Source organism: Heteronotia binoei, chromosome 5 (genome assembly GCF_032191835.1).
Source record: "Heteronotia binoei isolate CCM8104 ecotype False Entrance Well chromosome 5, APGP_CSIRO_Hbin_v1, whole genome shotgun sequence".
Classification (NCBI taxonomy): domain Eukaryota; kingdom Metazoa; phylum Chordata; class Lepidosauria; order Squamata; family Gekkonidae; genus Heteronotia; species Heteronotia binoei.
Genome location: NC_083227.1, coordinates 39,063,976 through 39,082,218, shown reverse-complemented (window position 1 = coordinate 39,082,218; position 18,243 = coordinate 39,063,976). Strand labels below are relative to the sequence as shown.

The window sequence follows — 18,243 nt, the reverse complement described above, 5'->3', positions numbered from 1 at the left end:
GGATTGTACCTGACAGTTCTCCATGCAAAGCAGATGATTTACCACTGAGCCAACGGCCACTTCCCGCGTTTGCGTTCTGCCTGCAAAGAGGCTGAATAAAGCTGTTTGAACCCGGGAGCTTCTGCATGCCAAGCCACTGAGCCAGGCCCCTCCAAAACCCAGAAAGTCCTGTTTTCAAATACTGCGTGACCAACCAGTTACAACTGGAGATACCGTTTAGCCCCCTGTTGAACGTTTACTTGACATTCTCAAGCACACTTTTTTACTGCTACTTGTTGCAGAGATTCTTCAAAGGGCTCCTGATGACTACTCTCAAACATATGATAGTCCCCTGTGCAAGCACTAGTGGTTTCCGACTCGGGTGATGTTGCATCACAACAAACATATACAAGATTGTTTTAAAAAAATAGGGCTGGAGGTGGTGGCTGGATATCTCCCAGAATTACAGCTCCTCTTCAGCCTACAGAGATCTACCTGGAGAAAATGGTAGCTTTGGCAGGTGAAATCAGTGGCATCACATCCCTTCCCTGCATAGCACCCTTGAATCTCCAGTTCTTGATCCTGGAATTGACAACCTTAAATATCAGGTATTGAGGAAGTATGCTGGAAATATCATACCCTCAAGGCTGTGCAACAGGCAGAAAGGTTCCAGCTAGGACAGCCTGCTTCCCCCAGCAATGGAGATACCCTTTTGACACAAACCTGGCAGCCCAAAGCTATCACACAAAAGAAAATTAATGGGACTTGCTCCTGAGTGATAGGATTACAGCCCTTTGGGGAATAGGATTGTAGTAGTAAAACAGAAGGGAATAGTTACAGCACCTTGTTTTTATTGCACTTGTTTTCTAATGTTTGTCATCTGCCTTAAGTCTCAGCAAGAAAGTCAAATTATAAATAAGACAGAACTGAATGCAGGGTTTGGTTTCTACTGTGGTGGGGTTATAATTAGCAAAAGAGATGGAGTTCCTGTTCCCAGGTAATAACTATTGGGGGAGGGAAATAATGGGGGCTGCCAACCCCCAGGTGGGGCCTCGCAATCTCCCAGAATGACATCCTCACCAGACTGGAGAAAATGGCTGCTTTGGAGGGTGAAATCAGTGGCATCTCATCCCTCTCTAGGCAGCACCCCTGAATTTCCAGAAGTTCCCAAGTCGGGAGCTGTCAATCCTGTTTTAAATGGTCCATAAAACATATCACACCTTTCAAATTTCTTATGCCATTTGACCTCATTCTAACCAAAACTAAAGCCCTTCTCAAATACTAACAGCCAGCAAGGGGAAGCTAAGACCAGGACTCTGGTTGAAATAGACTAGAACTTCAGAGTGGAAAGCAGCATTTAGACACACCCTGAGGCCTTATTAAATCACAGAAAAACTCTGGCCTAATGAGCAACCTTCAGCATATGGAGGATCGCATCTAGAAGATGTACAAATGAGAACTGATTTACAGAGAAAAAGGTATACAGCGAACACGGCTGATTTTTTGCCATAGACATCATTACATCAAAGAGGTTAAGTAAAAATCTACATGGTTAGCTAACCAGAATTAAAGCCTCTGCTGGACTCCATTGATTTGGATTAATTCAGTCCTGCAATATATGGCTTTTTAAGTAGTTTCATAAGTGTTAAATTTATTTTGATCAGATCGGAACTTCATCTATTGCACACGCTGTCTGTCCTTCCCATTCTTTTCTTTGTACCAGTCTGGCTATTTGGATTCTCAGGGCTTTGCTCAACAATCTCATATAGACACTAAAGCACATCCAGATGAATTGTTCTGTGAAGATAACACAAAACTTTGTTTAAAATTTCCATATTTTTGTATATCCAAATTCCTCAGCCTAAGGATATAATTTTGTCCAAAATGTCATTGTAAACAACAAATGGGGAAGGAATCATTGGCAATATACGACTGACAAATTTCATCATCAGTATTTGAATGCTGTAAAATTTAGGGGGGGGGGGTTGTTTGCAGTTTTTTAGTATATGAAATTGATGTATTTGAAATACAGAGTTCAGGTGCATTTCCCTTCAACACGAGCATCAAGAGAAAGCAAACCGACTTCACAAATGATCAAAAGAGGAAAATGGGGAAAAATAAATTAGGAGTTACCACATGATACAGAGGATCAGCAAGGATATATTGAATGTGCTTCTACCTCATTTGATCCAAAGCAGCAGGAAAGGGGGGTGGGAAATGGCGCAGGAATTCAACCTAGTATTTGGGGGAGGGGACTCTAGGTTAAATTGTTCAGTCCAAGTCTTTTTGATGGCAAAATGTCTTCTTAGGGAGAGTCATTGTTCTTCCCTGGATTGACAAGACTGTCCATTATTGACTTGGCGCTATAGCCATGATAACACACCATTCCCCGTCACCAAGGCCTGGTATTGCGATGCTGGTACATGTGGCTGATCCTTTTGGCTTCATAGGGCCCTCCTGCTATTGTCCACATGGGCATCATCTGCTGTGGGCTCCTGGCCAGATTGTACCAGTTCTGCTTCCGAGATAGGTGAGCCACACCTGGGTCACTTTTACCAGAGGACTGGGGGATTGCAGCAGCCAGAGCATCGGGGCTTTTAGTCCATTCCGGAACAGCAAGAGTTTGGGGGCCCGTCATGGGGCAAGAGGATTCTTCAGGAGGATGGCCAGCATCTTCTGAATGTCCAAGGGCAGCTGGTTCTTGTTGGTGTGAATGACTGGCAGTGGTGGTGTCTGACCTGATAAGAGAAAAAGAAGGCATCAGCCAGACAGATCAGGGAATGACCGATGTTGGGAAATATTATGCATTATAATGGTTTAAAGAAGTGTCAAGGGAAAAGATGGGCATATTTTAAATAAATAATGTTACTATCACCCCAGAAATCTGTATCCCAGTCCTGTGAAGTAATCATGTACTATTACCAGTTGTTCCCTCTAAACTGAGTTATCACGAGCTAGCTCACAGATTTTTAGCCTCCAGCTCACACAATTATGTCTTAGCTCAGGAAGGATGACCACAGAGCACACTAATTTATGCAGTAGCTCACAACTTTAATGCCAGTAGCTCACAAAGTAGAATTTTTGCTCACAGGACTTTGTGGCTTAGAGGGAACATTTACCAGATTATAACTTGAAAGGGGAGCATAGAGGAGGAGTCTCCAATCTTTTAAACTCTGTGGACACCTTTGAGTTTCTGATACAGCGTGGTGGGCACAGCCCCAAAACGGCTGCCACAGTTTACTTCAGTTACATGGTGAAGATCTTTGTGCTGTGGTGCCAAAGCAACATTTTTTAAAATCTGCAGTCAGAAGCCTTGTTGGGCAAGAGCCCCACCTGGCCCTGCCACTTTCTAAAAACACCTGGCAGGCACCAAGGAAAGGGTCAGCGGGCACCATGGTGCCCACAGGCACCGTGTTGGGGACAGTGGTTCGACTATGGCCAAAGTGTGATTTGAACAAAAGGCTTCTGCCTCACCATACATTCTTCCATAGTGCACTTACTGCAGTCTAAACTAAGCCTAGCATTAACTTAGAAGGGAGCACTCACTGGAGAAGATCCTGATGCTGGGAAAGACAGAAGGCAAAAGAAGGGGACAGCAAAAGATGAGATGGCTGGACAGCGTTACTAATGTAACAAACACGAATTTGAGCAGACTTCGGAGGATGGTGAAAGACAGGAAGGCCTGGCGTGACTTTGTCCACGGGGTTGCAAAGAGTCGGACTTGACTGTGCGACTGAACAACAACACACCACAATTGCTGGTACACAATACACCACATGTTTGAATTATGATGTTCCCTGTGAATGCATCCATCTCTGAGGGATATCTGACAGCTTCTTTTTTATGCTTCTTATGTGATCAGGTTTTTCTCTCCAAATGTACAATTTTGGGTTGCCCTGACTCCACCTTTTCTCAGAGGGCAGCAGGAACTGCTGGAGCCTAGGAGGGGGTGGATAAAAGTATGTCCAATCAATTTTCTTTTGGATGCACATTACACACCATCATGCTCCGATCGCCAGCATTAAAGGGAGGAGACGCAAACTACCTCCTGTCCCTGCTGGTTGTGCCATGAACACCTGCATCCAGAATATATGGAAAAGAACCACCTTTGTTTGTTGTACCTTTTGTGGCACAACAACTGCTGGTAGGGCTGGCACTAGGAAACCTTGGCATCTGCCAAGGCCCAGAGCTTCTGGTGGGGTTCACTCCCCAACACCCATACCCCCCCCATTTGTCTTGCATGCCCTTCCTTAGGCATTAGCTTGCAGGTGCCACCACCCATGCTTTCAGCTTCCTAGCAACGATGTGGAGATGCACACAAGTGGTACATAGCAACAGCACTACAACTGCATGCACCAGCTAGTTTTGTCAGGGAAAGGGTATGAATGCGGTGCAGGCAGGCAGAGGAAGGGTTCGTGATTGGAGGAAGGATGCACAGTCAAGTAAGGAAACACACAAGTGGGTGAGGGTGGGTGGAAAGGGAGACATGGAGGGGCTGGTGGTAGGGGTTCTTGGACACAGTCTGCCCAGGGCCCCAAAACCTGGAACCGACATGGCTGCTGGTCAGCTGCATGGGATGTGGCAAGTTGACAGGTTCTCAGAGATTGGATCAGATGACCCTTAGTTTGATCCAGGAAGGCAACTTATATTTTACAAAATGAGTGAGAATAAATCTATCATAATTAGGCACCATCTATCACGTGACGGATATTTGTTAAATCGAGTGCTTCCTCACCAAAACGATCCAATGGAATTAAACAACTTGAATATAAGATTTCACGGCTGGTAACATCAATAGGGTTTGTAGAATCTTTCGGGCTCAAGTGCCATGTTCTACTGGAGGAAGTTTTTCTTCCAGACGTTTCGTTCTCAGATGCGGAGAACATAACATCTGGAAGAAAAACTTTCTCCAGTAGAACACGGCACTTGAGTCCGAAAGATTCTACAAACCCTAACTTGAATATAGCCTAGATTTGGTATTACAGCCCCTGGGGCATTCAGACCAGTTGCTTGACAAGAATGTTGAAGTCCTGGATTTGGAATTGGAGGCACTGGTCTACTATTATCGATAGGGTTTGCTTCAGGTAAGTGTTGTTACATATTCTTTAAGATCTATGGATCAAAATGTGCTTTCTATATATCTTATAACCCATGAAGCAAACCACAGTGTAACCTAGAAACTAACGTGATTCTGTAATACCATGAAACACCTCATTTATTTTCTTCATATTCCTATTCTCTAGAATAGATGGAAGTTCTCTCAAGTCCAAGCAAGCTTTATTTTATGCTCCAGCACCCTAATCCATAAGAATACCCATATTTTTTCTCCAGATATAACCAGGGATAAATGAATGCTTTTCCTGCAAGGAAAAACTGTATGCACATATATATGACAAAGCTATCATATACCAAGTCAAACCACTGGTTCATCTAGTAGATTATTGCCCAACTCTGACCATCCGTGGCTCTCCAGCATCTCCACCTTTCCCAGGACCTCCTCTTTGAGATTCTTTAACATGATATGATATGGACTGACCCTGGACTTCCATCACGGAAAGCACTGCACCCTAACAGCAAGCCACTGCCCTTCGCTTATCAACACCACTGCCACCGTTTTCTTTTAACTTCTTAGCTTGTGTAAGAGACTTTTCCAAGAGTAGGAAGAATTTGGGAGCAAGTCAAAGAAAAAGGAGAGACAATGGATAAGGAAGCAATGTCTTACTGGCGTTCTGATTCCTCAACCTTCCTTGGGGAACAGAGGAGGATCTTTAAGTCACCTAAAGAAGCAGGAAGAAATCAGGCACCTTTAGGGTTTCATACCGGCTGGATATTAGCGAAAACTTTTTTACTCTAAGCTGTTCAACAGTAGAATCAGCTACCAAGGGAAGTAGTGAGCTCCCCCTCACTGGCAGTCTTTAAGCAGTGATTGGACAAACACTTGTCAGGGATGCTGTAGGCTATCCTGCATCAAGCAGGGGGTTGGACTAGATGGCCTGTATAGTCCTTTCCAACTCTGTGATTAGCACAGGCATTGTAGTACTTCCCCTGCTGGAGAACTGTATTTTTAAACAACAGGGACATTCAGCAAAATCTCTCGGAGGACAATGACAGCTCCAAAAATACCTCCAACCCAAACATTAGCAGCTACTATAGGGTTAGTTATAAATCTGGATAAAGTAAAGGAGGAGAGAAGAGACTCCACACACTTGCTCTTTTCTCAAGGTCTTCCAGAATAGCTATTAGCTGTGGTGACTAAAGGAAACTTCTGAATGCTAATACTAGGAAGAATCAGGGGAAGGCCTCAGCCGCTGAATATGGAGGTTCAGTTTGGATGTCATGGCTAATAGCCATCAAGAGACCCGTTACCACACCTGTAAAGGTGACGTGGCTGTTACTTAACCAAAACACTCCAAATTATAATGCCCCACGCATCTCCTGACTTTCATAGTTCAGTCACCAGAGGCAAACATTTTGTTCCCCTGAAGTAACATGGATGCTGTTTCCCAAGGTGGCTCAGTCCTCTGGAACTGCTTCAGTCAAGAGTGATCTTCTTTGGCATCATTTGTGATTCACTTCATTTCTTACAGTTCTAAAATGTATTTGCCTAGCCCCTTGAGATAAGGCTAGTTTATAAATCTGGGAAAAGCGAAGGCCCCACTCACTTGCTCTTTTCTCAGGGTCTTCCAGAAACAGGGCCGAGTTTTCAAAGTGGCTGTAAGAACACTTCTGAGCCATTGCAACATCCTTTTGAGGGCTCTTCCTAGAGATGGGAGTTGAAAACACAAGTGGGATGATGGACATGAGGCAGCAAAAAAGGAATAGATAGAGCAGGATAAGTAAGAACAAACCCAAGAAAAGAAGGAAACAGGTGGTGAGACTGATGAAGTGTTTTCTCCACTCTGAATTAACCCCATCAGGGGAAGATTATTCTCAGGAGGAGGTGGTGGCCAGTGTTTAATTTCTCCCTCACCCAATGTTGTGTCTGCCTGAGGGAAGATTGCAGGTGTAGTTTCTCTTCATTTTACTCTCACAACCCTGTAAGGTAGGCTGAGATGGAAAGTCAAGCAGCTTGCCCAAATCAGAATTGAGGTCTACCTAGCTTTTTCATGTCTGACCTCTGTGCTCTATTCATACACTGGCTTCTGGAAAAGGAAGTATGTCAAGAATGGTCTCCATTGGGCATCAGAGCAGTGGCTAGAGATACTGGCACCATGAGGCACAAGGAAGGCTAATCGCAGACTCCCAAGATGTTGGGTACCCCACAGATCTTTAAAAACAGCGTATGAATGAATACAGGAAGTCTCAGGCCTGTTTTACATCCCACAGGCAGCCCACCTATTTGGTTCCCTGTAGTCCTACCGTATTACAAATTGAGAAAAGCTCTGTGTGTGTGTGTGTGTGTATACGCACGCATATGAACATGAATTGATTGATTTTAAAGCGTCACGGTCTTCGAGCTGGGAATACAGAAGAAAGCCCGGCTGGGAATACAGAAGAAAGCACTTTGACTCAAGTGTATAGGCTTACCCAGCTCAAGCCTTTGACTTTCTTCCAAACTGTACCAAGCACTATCCAAACAAGAGTTCTACAGTTACACTGGAAGCCAAACAATATAGAAAAAAACAAGACAAGAAGACCAATTTTTTTTTGAAATTTTAAAAAAGGAAACTTTATTGAAATGTAAACAAAAGCTCTTATTTCCATGCTGGACACTAACAGCTAAAGACAGTTTGGAGTCTTGGATGCTTTGATAAAAAGGGAAGGTTGGACAGAGAAACAGATAAGGACTGGCCTGAAGGAATACGATCAAGCTCTTTGTCCAAAAATGTAAAGGGGGTCCTAGGAGTTCTCCACGTATGAGCAGCTTTCAAATCCACTGTATGAAGCAGCGGTGTCCTCAAATAAGGAACATTTCCTAAAGTGTTGCTTGTGAGCCCAGATAAAGGCTGTTGCTGTGCTTTTTTGCTTTGTCCCTGCTTGCTCCACATTTCCTGTCCAAGTGGTTGACACACTAAGTTTTACTCTTCCCCCACCCCCGCCCTCAGACACATGAAGAGAATCATAAACCAGAGCTGTGATATATAAAATGTCATAGCTCACTGGTAGGTCCCAGGTTCAATCCCTGACATCAGTTTAGAAAGGATCAGGTAGTATGCAATGTAGAAGACCTCTACCGGAAACCTTAGAGAGCTGCTGCCGGTCAGAGTAGACAATACTGACCTTAACAGACCAAGAGGCTCACGCAGAATAAAGCAGCTTCATAACATGCTAAATTAAGCCAGAGGACTGCCACAATGACCAGCCGGATGCATACTGGAAGTTCTCAAGCAAGGTATGATAGATGGCCATTCTTGGCTGGTTCACCACAATTCTAATATACTGTCTCTGATATGGGAGGTTCCATTTGTAGCTATCAAGCCTGTTGTTGACTGATTGGTCATCTAGAATTTTGTAACACGCTTTTGAAAGCTCAGGGTTAGAGGGGGTGCCTGACCTAAGAGGACATTACCATGAACACCAGAATAAAAATCAACATGAGGCAGCGTTATGAATGCCACCTGGCTGAGGTGCCATTTTAAAAGGCAAAACAAATGAATGGAGGGTGGGGCTGTTATCAGCTATGACCCACCACAGTTAAGTGGGACTTGTCAGTATGCTTCCAACTACCAAATATAGAGGAAACAAAAGGAGAAGGAAGGTCCACCACCTGCATACCCTGCTTGTGAGCTTCCAGAAGAAAGCAACGAGAAAACAGAATTATGGTTGTTATAGTTGTGGCCGTGTTGCACCCAGCCAGGCAAAATGGTCATATCTGATCAGCCCACTTTGCCACATGATACAGTTCATGTAACTCCACTCCATTTTGATAGAACCACAGATCAGAAAGGGCAACAGTTGGCACATTAAACAGGCAGTTGTTCAAACATATCAGCAGAGGAGCAACCTCCAATGCCTCTCTAAGTAGTTGTTCTCAAGCACAAAAGAAGTAGTGTCAACCAATGCTTTGTGCACAGGGCTTGCGTTTGCACCGTGATTCTGAGATTTCACCAGACAAGTACGGGATTTGATACCAGTTCCATTCTTATCTTGAGAATGAGCTTTCATTGAAAAAATAAGTGTTGAGTGTCACCTAGCGAAAAGTCAGGAATCAATGGTCAAAAAACAATGCCTCAATACGTTATAGTAGTTTCCATTATAAGTCTACATTTTGATCCAACTCTTCCTCCCAGAGTGGCACACACAGGTTCTCTCCTCACCGGCACTCTTTAAAATCAATTTTCACAACAATTCTTGTGAGGTATATTAGGCTTAGAGGTAGCGACTGGCCCAAAATCACCTCATGACTTTCAAGGTGGAGTGGGAATTTGAACCCTGCTCTCCACAGTCCTAGTCTAATCTACTCACAACACCTCAGCAGCTCTCATATACCCTTGCTTTTCCTAGTAACTAGCATATGAGCATAACTGAAAAGCCACAGCTTCTCCTGGCACAAACTGCAAGCTACCTTGGCACAAATGTGATCTTTATTTGAACACATACACAGCCTTGCCTGTTAAATTCTGTGTTATCAGCCTGACTCCCAACTCCTTACCACCACAGACCAATTCCCACTCCAAAGGAACCAAACCCTGGCATTCATTACTGAATCCCAAATTCAAGATCCTCCTTAATCCCCCTAAGCCTGCCCATTTTCACTCTCAGAGCTGAAAAGGGGGAAAAAACAACAAAAACAACCTTTCCACTTCTGTTTCTGCTGGCTCTTGAAAGCCTTACCAAGACTTTGCCTGTGTCAGGAACTTGAAGGCAACTGCTGTAGGCATTATTTATCACCACAGGCACATCCTTTCAAGTGACAAGCCAAACATTCAACAGCCTCAACCAGAGGCACTCACTGAGACATACTACAGACAGAACTACACCCAAACACTAAAGACGGTACAATTGGCACACCATAAAGCAAAGGGAGATGGGACCCATTTCAGAGACAGATTACATTAGTAAAGCAGGAGGCCGGCAGCACCTTAAGAACTGGTACCTCCAGACTCCTATTTATTGCTACAGACCCACACAGCTATCCATCTAGAGTAAACGGTCAAACATCTAAAGAGATAGCCACTAAATTTCTCAAGAGCTTAAAAAAAAAACCAGCTTGGGGGTTGGAACTAGATTCATCCTCTCCACAAGGACATCTGGCCATGGCCCTGTTTGACATGGGCTCTTGACTTTTTAAATGTGGACAGGTGGGTGAAACTGGCAATACTGTACTCACTGGCAATTGGAGTGTGGAACATGCCATTTAAACAGAAGGATTTCAGAAGACGCCAAACTGGACTGGGAAGCATCCCATCTACATGATGTCCAATATGCACATGTTTTGAGCAATGGCCTTCTTTGAGCTAAGCCTGAGGGACTGTAAGGTTTTACAAAGAGCCTTATGACTTTGTTCTCCCCTCCTCTCTATTTGAATGTCTCTTCCTTGGTGGGGGGTGAAGACACTGACTTTCAAAGCCTTGAACTTCCCAAACATGTCCTTCATCATTGCTTTAAATACAGCTTGCAACCAATGTTCCCTCTAAGCTGAAGAGCCTTGTGAGCAAAAATTCTGCTTTGTGAGCTACTGCATAAATTAGTTTGCTCTGGGGCCATTTTTCCTGAGCTAAGATAAAAATGTGTGAGCTGGAGGCTAAAAATCTATGATCATGCTAACTCTACTTAGAGGGAACACTGCTTACAACTAATACTGCCCATGCTGTTTGCTCTACAAAATTTGTATGGGCTTGAGGAAGAATTGTGAAATAATTTCTGTCCACGGTGCATTCTTTTATGTAGAAATCAAGTTTTAATTCTGTGAATCGGTTCACATGTGATACTTAACCAAAGTTTAGCCTTACATAACCTCACACACTCAGATTGTTGCCCTGGCATGTTCCAGTTAATAACTTTCTCAGCTGCTTCCTCTGACTGCGAAGTTTCTGCTTAGAACAAAGCACCGTCTGCTGTAACATCAGCACTTGCAAAGGGTGGTTTCTATTTGCCACACAAACCAACCGCAGAAGCTGCGTTGCAATCCTGGTTGCAGAGGGAGAGCGCAAACCATGGTTTCCCAGTCCTGACTTAATGGAAAGCTACAGCTTGTGGCCAACAGGATGCTACTAATTGAACCAGAGTGAGCAGAAGGCAGGGGATACACAAGCTTTGAGATTCGGTCATAGAAACACCAAACCATGGTTCAACAATATACATGAACTAACACAATATATCTGATAAGGAGGCAGGGACTCAGTTTTAATGTATTACAGCTACAGTCCTATAGAAGAAGAGAAGAAAAGACTGGATTTATAACCTGCCCTTCGCTTGGAGTCTCAGAGCAGCTTACAATCTCCTTTCCCTTCCTCAGCCACAACAGACACCCTGTGAGGTAGGTGGGGCTGAGAGAGCTCTGAAAGAATGGTGACTGACACAAGGTCACACAGCAGCTGCATGTGGAAGGAGTGGGGAATCAAATAAGAGTCTGCACACTTCACCACTATACCAAACTGGCACTTGGGAAGCAGTGCCACTCAACACAGTGGGATTTGCTTCTGAGTGAACCTGCATGACTAGGCTCTCTACCTATTAACTTCAGCATGTTTGCATTACATTCAAAATTTTAAAATCAGGCTTAATTTAGTCACCTTACTTTTTATATATGATTTTTAAAGTGTTTCATATATTCCAAGAACCTTCTGGTCTCTTTGCCTGCTTCTCTAAAAAGTTCAGCTCATAACATGTGCATGGACATTTTTTAAACAGAATGTTTTATAAAATAATTTATCTTCCTTGGCCTCCTTGCGGGAAAAAACTGTGATTCCCCATCCACCCCTGATCTTTTGTGACCATTGTAAAATCCATAAGCCATGTCCACCTCCTCTTTCAGACTCCGATATAAGCAGGTAAAACTGTTTATTCCTACACAGTGTTATTCCTGTATTAAGTTCATTATTTTCAAACAGCTTAGATTGGAGTGACTCTGCATAGGAAGTACACGCACAAATGGACTCAATCCAGACTACCAACCAAAATCAGCACATCTCTTGCTTTCCACTCTACTTAATCTACAGGATGTCTATTTCACATCCCCCTCACCAAACCAAGACACTGAAGAGATCCACTAACCCCATCTCCAGTAACCAACAGACAGTCTACAGTAGGCTCACTTTTCTATACCGGTGATCAGCAAAATCAAAGACTCATTTACTCTACCTTGTAGTCATTCAAAGCCTAGAGACATTTTAGTGAAAGTTATAATAGGCACTGCTACCCCAGGGAAGGGGGAATAGCCACTTGTCTTCTGTCCTCTGGTCAAACAGGTTTCTGAAACCCTACAAAACCTGTTTACTAGAGACAACAGAGGGATCAACTCCACAGTCCCCAGTGCCTCTTGGCTCTCTGGAATAACCTTTTGTCCTCAGTTTAGGGGAGTGGGGTGGAAATCACAAAAGAAAGAGAATGGCCAAGACATTTTGGTACAGAAGGCAAACAATCCAAAGTCCCCTCTCCCAGTGGTAAAAATGTAATAGTGACTTGTTTATCAAATGCTTCCTTTAAGGGGATCATGAAATCTACCACAAGAGGCAGTTCAAGTCAACATGCCTGAGAAAGGATCCAGCACCAACAGGAGGGATTTTTTGTTTTCAGTTACCACCCTGATAACTGTTCTCTTAATGTCACTCAAAAAAAAAAATCTTCTAAAACTAAATGATAATTTGAAGAAAGATGGCAGTGGCTTTCTGGATCCAAGACAGTTAGAGGAAAGCATCCACTGAGGGAACAAGGTAAGTCTCTATGGCAACAGGCAGTGGATCACATGGAGCAATACAGGATAGAATGCCTGCCTGGATCTCCGATAAGTCCCCTGCGTGTAAACCTCTGATCACTTTGGAGCTGAATAATAATTTAAAACGTAAGAAGATAAGCAGTAGGATCTGCTCCTCTAAACTAAACGGTTTCGTTTCTTATGGCATAAAAAAGTGCAATCAAACCAAGACGAGAGAGAAAAAAACCAACTGATGCTATATAAATAAGCTCACATTCTTACAGGTTCTACCCATAAAGCATATAAAAAAGAAGAAGTTGGATGTAAAACCAAGTCTTGATGTCAGAAAGATCTCAAGACACAGGTGGAGGACCAGCAGTTGGGGAGACACAGCAGAGAATGGCGATCAATGGCTGTTTTCAGAGCGGTTCAGGGAGCTTCAGGGAAGGGGGGTGGGAGAAGAGAAGGAAAGGATGGGGATAAAAAGAGAAAGAAAGAGCAATTAGATCCAAGATGGCCAGGGCAAACATCAATCACATTTAAGATGCTAACAAAGCTACCTCTCTCCTGAGAACAAGAACGCCAATGGAAACTGGTACCCCGGACACAGTAGCATCCAGAATGAGGTTCACTCTTACAGCATACAGGATATACATATAACAAGGGAGGGAAAGGGAGCTGTCCTAAAAGCAGAAGCAGAGCAGTGAGGCCTAAAGAGCCAAAGCAAAGACATGAGCAGATGTTACAAAATTACAGCTTCAAGAGGGGAACTGGATAAACATATGGAGCAGAGGTCCATAAGTGGCTATTAGCCACAGGGAACAGAGGGAACACTATGTCTGGGGCAGTGTTTCTCAGTGCTTGGGGGTTCCGGAGTTTTGGCCCCACTGATGGTGGGCCTCCTGATAGCACCTGAGTTTGGGCCGCTGTGTGACGCAGTGTTGGACTAGATGGGCCACTGGCCTAAACCAACACGGCTCCTCTTATGTCCTTATGTTCTTCAGACATATCTGGCAGACCTATCTGGCCCCCAATTCATTAGCTTCATCCTTTTCACAGTAGCACTCACAGGTGTTAATGTTTCTTTGAATTTCCTGTGTCTCAACCCCTTCTGAGACCACATGCTCCCAGTATGTCTCTCTTAGAAGGCCCAGGTGGTTACAGGGCAGCAGTCCCTCCATAGCAGGATGCTGCATTGAGCCTGGACTGAGCCACATCTTGTGCAAGCCCTCAGGAAAGGGGCTCAGGAACACTCTTACACTTCTTCAGAACTGGCCAAGTTACCTGCTCAGTCTTCCCAGCACTGGAAGACAGAGACGCCAAAAGGGATTCTATGATGATGCCAAGGCCTCTGCAGCCCTCTGTCCCAGCAACAGTAGGGTGGTCCTCACAAGCTGAGAAGAAAGCCTGAAAGCAGGGCTGATCCGCCCACAGACAACCTCCGCTCTCTGGGTTCTCTCTCTGCTGGCCAAAGCTCCTAAAGGAAAGGCAGTTCTCCAAAGGCGACAGCCTCTCCTTTAGGACCAAGGGGTCTCTCGAGCTTGGGCCCAACAGCCAATGCCCAAAGAGCTCAGCATGAGTGGGTTTGCGTGATGATGGCATGGGTGGGGTGTCCAGCCCTGCCCTTGGAAGCGGCTCAGTTGGAGAAGATCCTACCCACTGAATTACCCTAGAGTGGTGGTGGGGAGAACAGGAGGAAGTCACTTTCCTAGATCTGAACACAAGCAGGCAAAACCTGTGTATACAGCAGTCGTCTAGTCACAAAACACAAAATATTTAGGTATTTATAATGTGCTTTCCCTGCCTATACGGAGACCCAAAGAGGCATAGTAACACAGTTTTCTATTTGTGCTCACATCTACCACCTGTGATGTAGGTTAGGTTGAGACTGAGTGCTGCCCCAACGTCTGCCAGCAAGCCACCATGGCAGACCTGGGCCCCTCAGATCCTAGTCAACATTGTTTGGATCAAGTTCACACAGAAATACAAATGGAAGCAACAAAAAGGGGTTGCTAGCACTAGCCAAGACATAAACATGCAAAAGAGAAAAATAAACATGCCGAAAAGAACCTCATTTTGCAACTTGGGCATAATCCAGGACTCTTCCGAACAACAATGCACACTGTTAACCTGGACTTTTGTTTAAAACAGGCATAAGCTACTGTCCTGATCTGAAGAGCTCCCCACCTACACATGCGAAACCAATGCCACGCCTTCCATAGATATGCCATGCAGCTCACCTTTCCGGGTGCTTGAACTAATCAAGTTTCATCTTATCCAGCAAAGCAAGCAGACCAAAACTGATATCAATCTGACCCCTTTCACCTTCTGCATGCAAATAGCTCCCACCCGCACACATATCCTGCATCACCAATTCTAGCTACAGAACCCACCAATGCGCTGCAAACAGGAAAACCAACCAGGAATCATAAAAGAGCTTTCTGTCCCATCTTCCTCAGACACAACCATGCTCCCCACCCCCATCATCTGTCCGCTGGTTTCTATCCAAGCCAAGGCATTTTTTCCATCTTGCCCAAGACTGCCAAGCATGCTATGGTTGCTAGGTAACCACAGGACACACTGACACCAACTGCTAGGCTGATCTAGAGGTGATGGGGAACAGTGTTGGCTGGTTGCTTAGCAACCAAGAAATTCTCCCCCTTCTTCCCTGGACTTAGTGAACAGATTAAGTCAATGAGCAGCTGCTTGTGATCAGGAGCAAGAAGACCAACAGAAGCAAACCATGAGATAAATACCTACAACACACTGCAAGAGCAGAACCATGGCTGTAATGTCCCATTTGTCCAATGGGCAGACTGAGCTCAGCTATAATGGGTAAGTGCTTGCTACACATTCTAGGGTAATCCCTAGGGTCAGAGACCAATTCCTGCCAGATGGTTTTTGGATGCACTGCTGGATTTAGGATGGCACGCTATTGGGTAAGAGAATGGCACTGCATTTTGGATTCACAGGTGGGCAAAGCTGCCCCCTACTGAGCTCTCCACTGATGCCAAATCTCAAGATCACAGGCTAACATTTCAAGATGCCCAGAAGTCTCATAGACAGCCTCTCCTAGTATGCAGGCCCTATGCCTATGCAGCAGTTCGGGGGGGAGGGCATCAGAATGGAGTTCTTGAGAGCAGAAATCATTTGAGAATCCATTTAATGAATATATATAAAAGCAAGACTCTAACTCTTAGGCTGTGAAGATTTATTTATTTATTTATTGAGATATTGCCTATTGAGAATATGCAAGCTAACACTTGTTGAAAACTTAAAAATCAGTGAAACTAAGAGCAACATCTGTAGAGGTCTGAGGGGGTGGCGATCTATCGCCCAGCTCCTTGCCCATTCCTAAACCTGGCAAACTATGTAAAATATTAAGCAAATCCGCACTCACATCCTTTACACAGATTGCAGAATTTGGTTCTTCCATGGAATTTCAGTGTCTTTTCAGTGCACACAAAATCTGCCAGCAATAGTCTCCAACAGGCAAGATGAGGTACTGGAAACCACAGATACTTGGTATCTCCCAGCTTCCCACCTTGTTGGTCCTTCAGGATTAGGCATTAGCTACTTCCCAAGATGGACCAACACCTGACAGAAGCACTTGTTCCCATCTACTGCTGGGTCCCCGAGATGACCCCCCCCCCCATACATCCATACGTACCTCGTTCTCCGCCTCTGTGAAGCAGGGTTACCAGGCTCCCCATTCATCAGGAGATGGGCAGTCGAGTGAGGGGGGCAGAGGCGCAAATTCTTCAGCAGCTCCTGCTCATTGAGGAAAGGTTTGAGGCAGCCCCGTACCGGGGAGTTCCCCACGCTGCTAGAGCGGGTCAGCGAGCAAGACTGGTTAAACGGCCATGGTGGTTCAACTTCTTCTTTGAGAACTACAAGGTGGAGAAAGAGGCCAAAGAGAAGCAAGTCCTGTAGTGCCCAGATGCAGAGAAGTTGTCTACCATGTTTATTCGAGCACAGGAACCCAACCACCACCCTCTGCCTTTTAATTTACCTACTGCTAGTCCAAGGACAAGAACAAATGCTTGCGGGCAGCCCTAGGTTCTTTTGAAAGAGGAGGACTATACCTGGAAGTTTCAAAATGGAGCTTTTCACTTAACAAAGCAACCATTTAAACTATCCACATTCTATCATCTGAATGTTAACGACCTCACAATCTATCTAGACTACATACATGTTCTTAGCTCCACCACTGATTTTTGGTAAGAAATCTTACCATGTTAATGTTCTCCAACGTTAGTTTCGTGTGCAGACTGCTAACAGTGAGACCAGCATTGAAGAAAGCATGTTCCACAAGCACAGACCACCCTGGAATGTGAGGGCTACCTTTTGCCAGTCGTCTGAGCTCTGGAATATGTTTGAACTTTCACAGCAATACAGAAAGGGTAAATGAATCGTTAGCCTCTGAATACAGACTGTTTTACGTTCCTACAGCCTGTTGCCTGCTACATGAAAAACCTTCTAGGAAATGTCAGCTCAAATTTCCCAAACGCAGGCAGCCTGCCAAATCAAGGAGTAGAATTCAGAGTACCTTGACAAAGGTGTCATTTCAGATCCAAAGTAGCATTTCTCACACTCCCTGGCTTATAGTTTAAATCAGACTTTAAACAGATCTTTAGGGAGAAACAAACTGGAACAAGGTCCACAAAAATCAAGTCCTAACCTGAATGGCTCAGGCTAGCCTATTCTTGTTATGCAAAGTAAGGCAATGGTAAATCACTTCTGTTTGTCTCTTGCTTTGAAAACCCTACGGGGCTGCAGTAAGTCAGATGTGACTCAATGGCACTGTCCACCACTACTGAAATCAGAAACAACTCACAGCTTCTCTCTGTCTCACCATCCCTCCCTGTACAAGTAGATCAAACTGGGTGCTGAACCTCCACCTACCAGCCTTCCAGCAAGAAAACGGCTTCTTTTCCCTGAACTGACAAGCAGTCTTCTCAAATGGAGCCAGGTTAGCTATATCTCCCTCTACGAGGAAACTGCCCACTTCCCAATCTCAAGCATACATCAGGTATGAATCTCTTACACTCTCGATCTGACAAGGAGTAAGGTTTTATATCTTCCTCCGGACGCTTGGGAGGCAACTTCCTTGCTGGAGCTACAGGGAGAGAGACAGAGAGAACGCTTAGAATATTCTAGTACAAAAGGGTGCCCACAGAGATATCAGCCATCATTTTGAGGACTTGGGATATAAGGTCTTCCAAACACCCAAAAGTCAAGCAATGCTCTAAACTGGATGGATAAAATAAAAAGGACAAAAGCCTGAGGGGTGGAAAAAAGGAAGATTCCAGTAGCACTTTAGACTAAACATTTGTGGTAAGGTATGAGCTTTTGTGAGTCACTGCTCACTTCTTCAGATGTCCATGGACTCGACCTCATTACAAATGCAGCATCAGAAAATTAATGTCCTTTAATGGCCTAGGACCCACATATCTATAGGACTGTCT

At 44.5% G+C, this 18,243-nt stretch overlaps 1 protein-coding gene across 3 annotated transcripts in view; it reads right to left on the bottom strand.

Annotated features, from left to right (window-relative positions):
- Positions 1–2,235: 2,235 nt before the first annotated feature.
- ATAT1 (alpha tubulin acetyltransferase 1) overlaps positions 2,236–18,243 on the bottom strand; it is a 32,129-nt gene continuing 16,121 nt past the window's right edge. The window contains exons 8-12 of one of the 3 annotated variants that reach the window (XM_060239207.1): positions 17,823–17,894; positions 16,446–16,665; positions 6,642–6,739; positions 5,702–5,756; positions 2,236–2,717 (exon numbers count right to left, since the gene is read on the bottom strand). In XM_060239207.1, coding sequence (XP_060095190.1) covers positions 2,372–2,717; positions 5,702–5,756; positions 6,642–6,739; positions 16,446–16,665; positions 17,823–17,894 — 791 coding nt within the window. In that variant the 3' untranslated portion in view covers positions 2,236–2,371. Of the gene's footprint in view, positions 2,718–5,701; positions 5,757–6,641; positions 6,740–12,734; positions 13,213–16,445; positions 16,666–17,822; positions 17,895–18,243 lie in introns of those variants that run through there. The other 2 variants (XM_060239208.1, XM_060239209.1) reach the window with 2 other exon arrangements.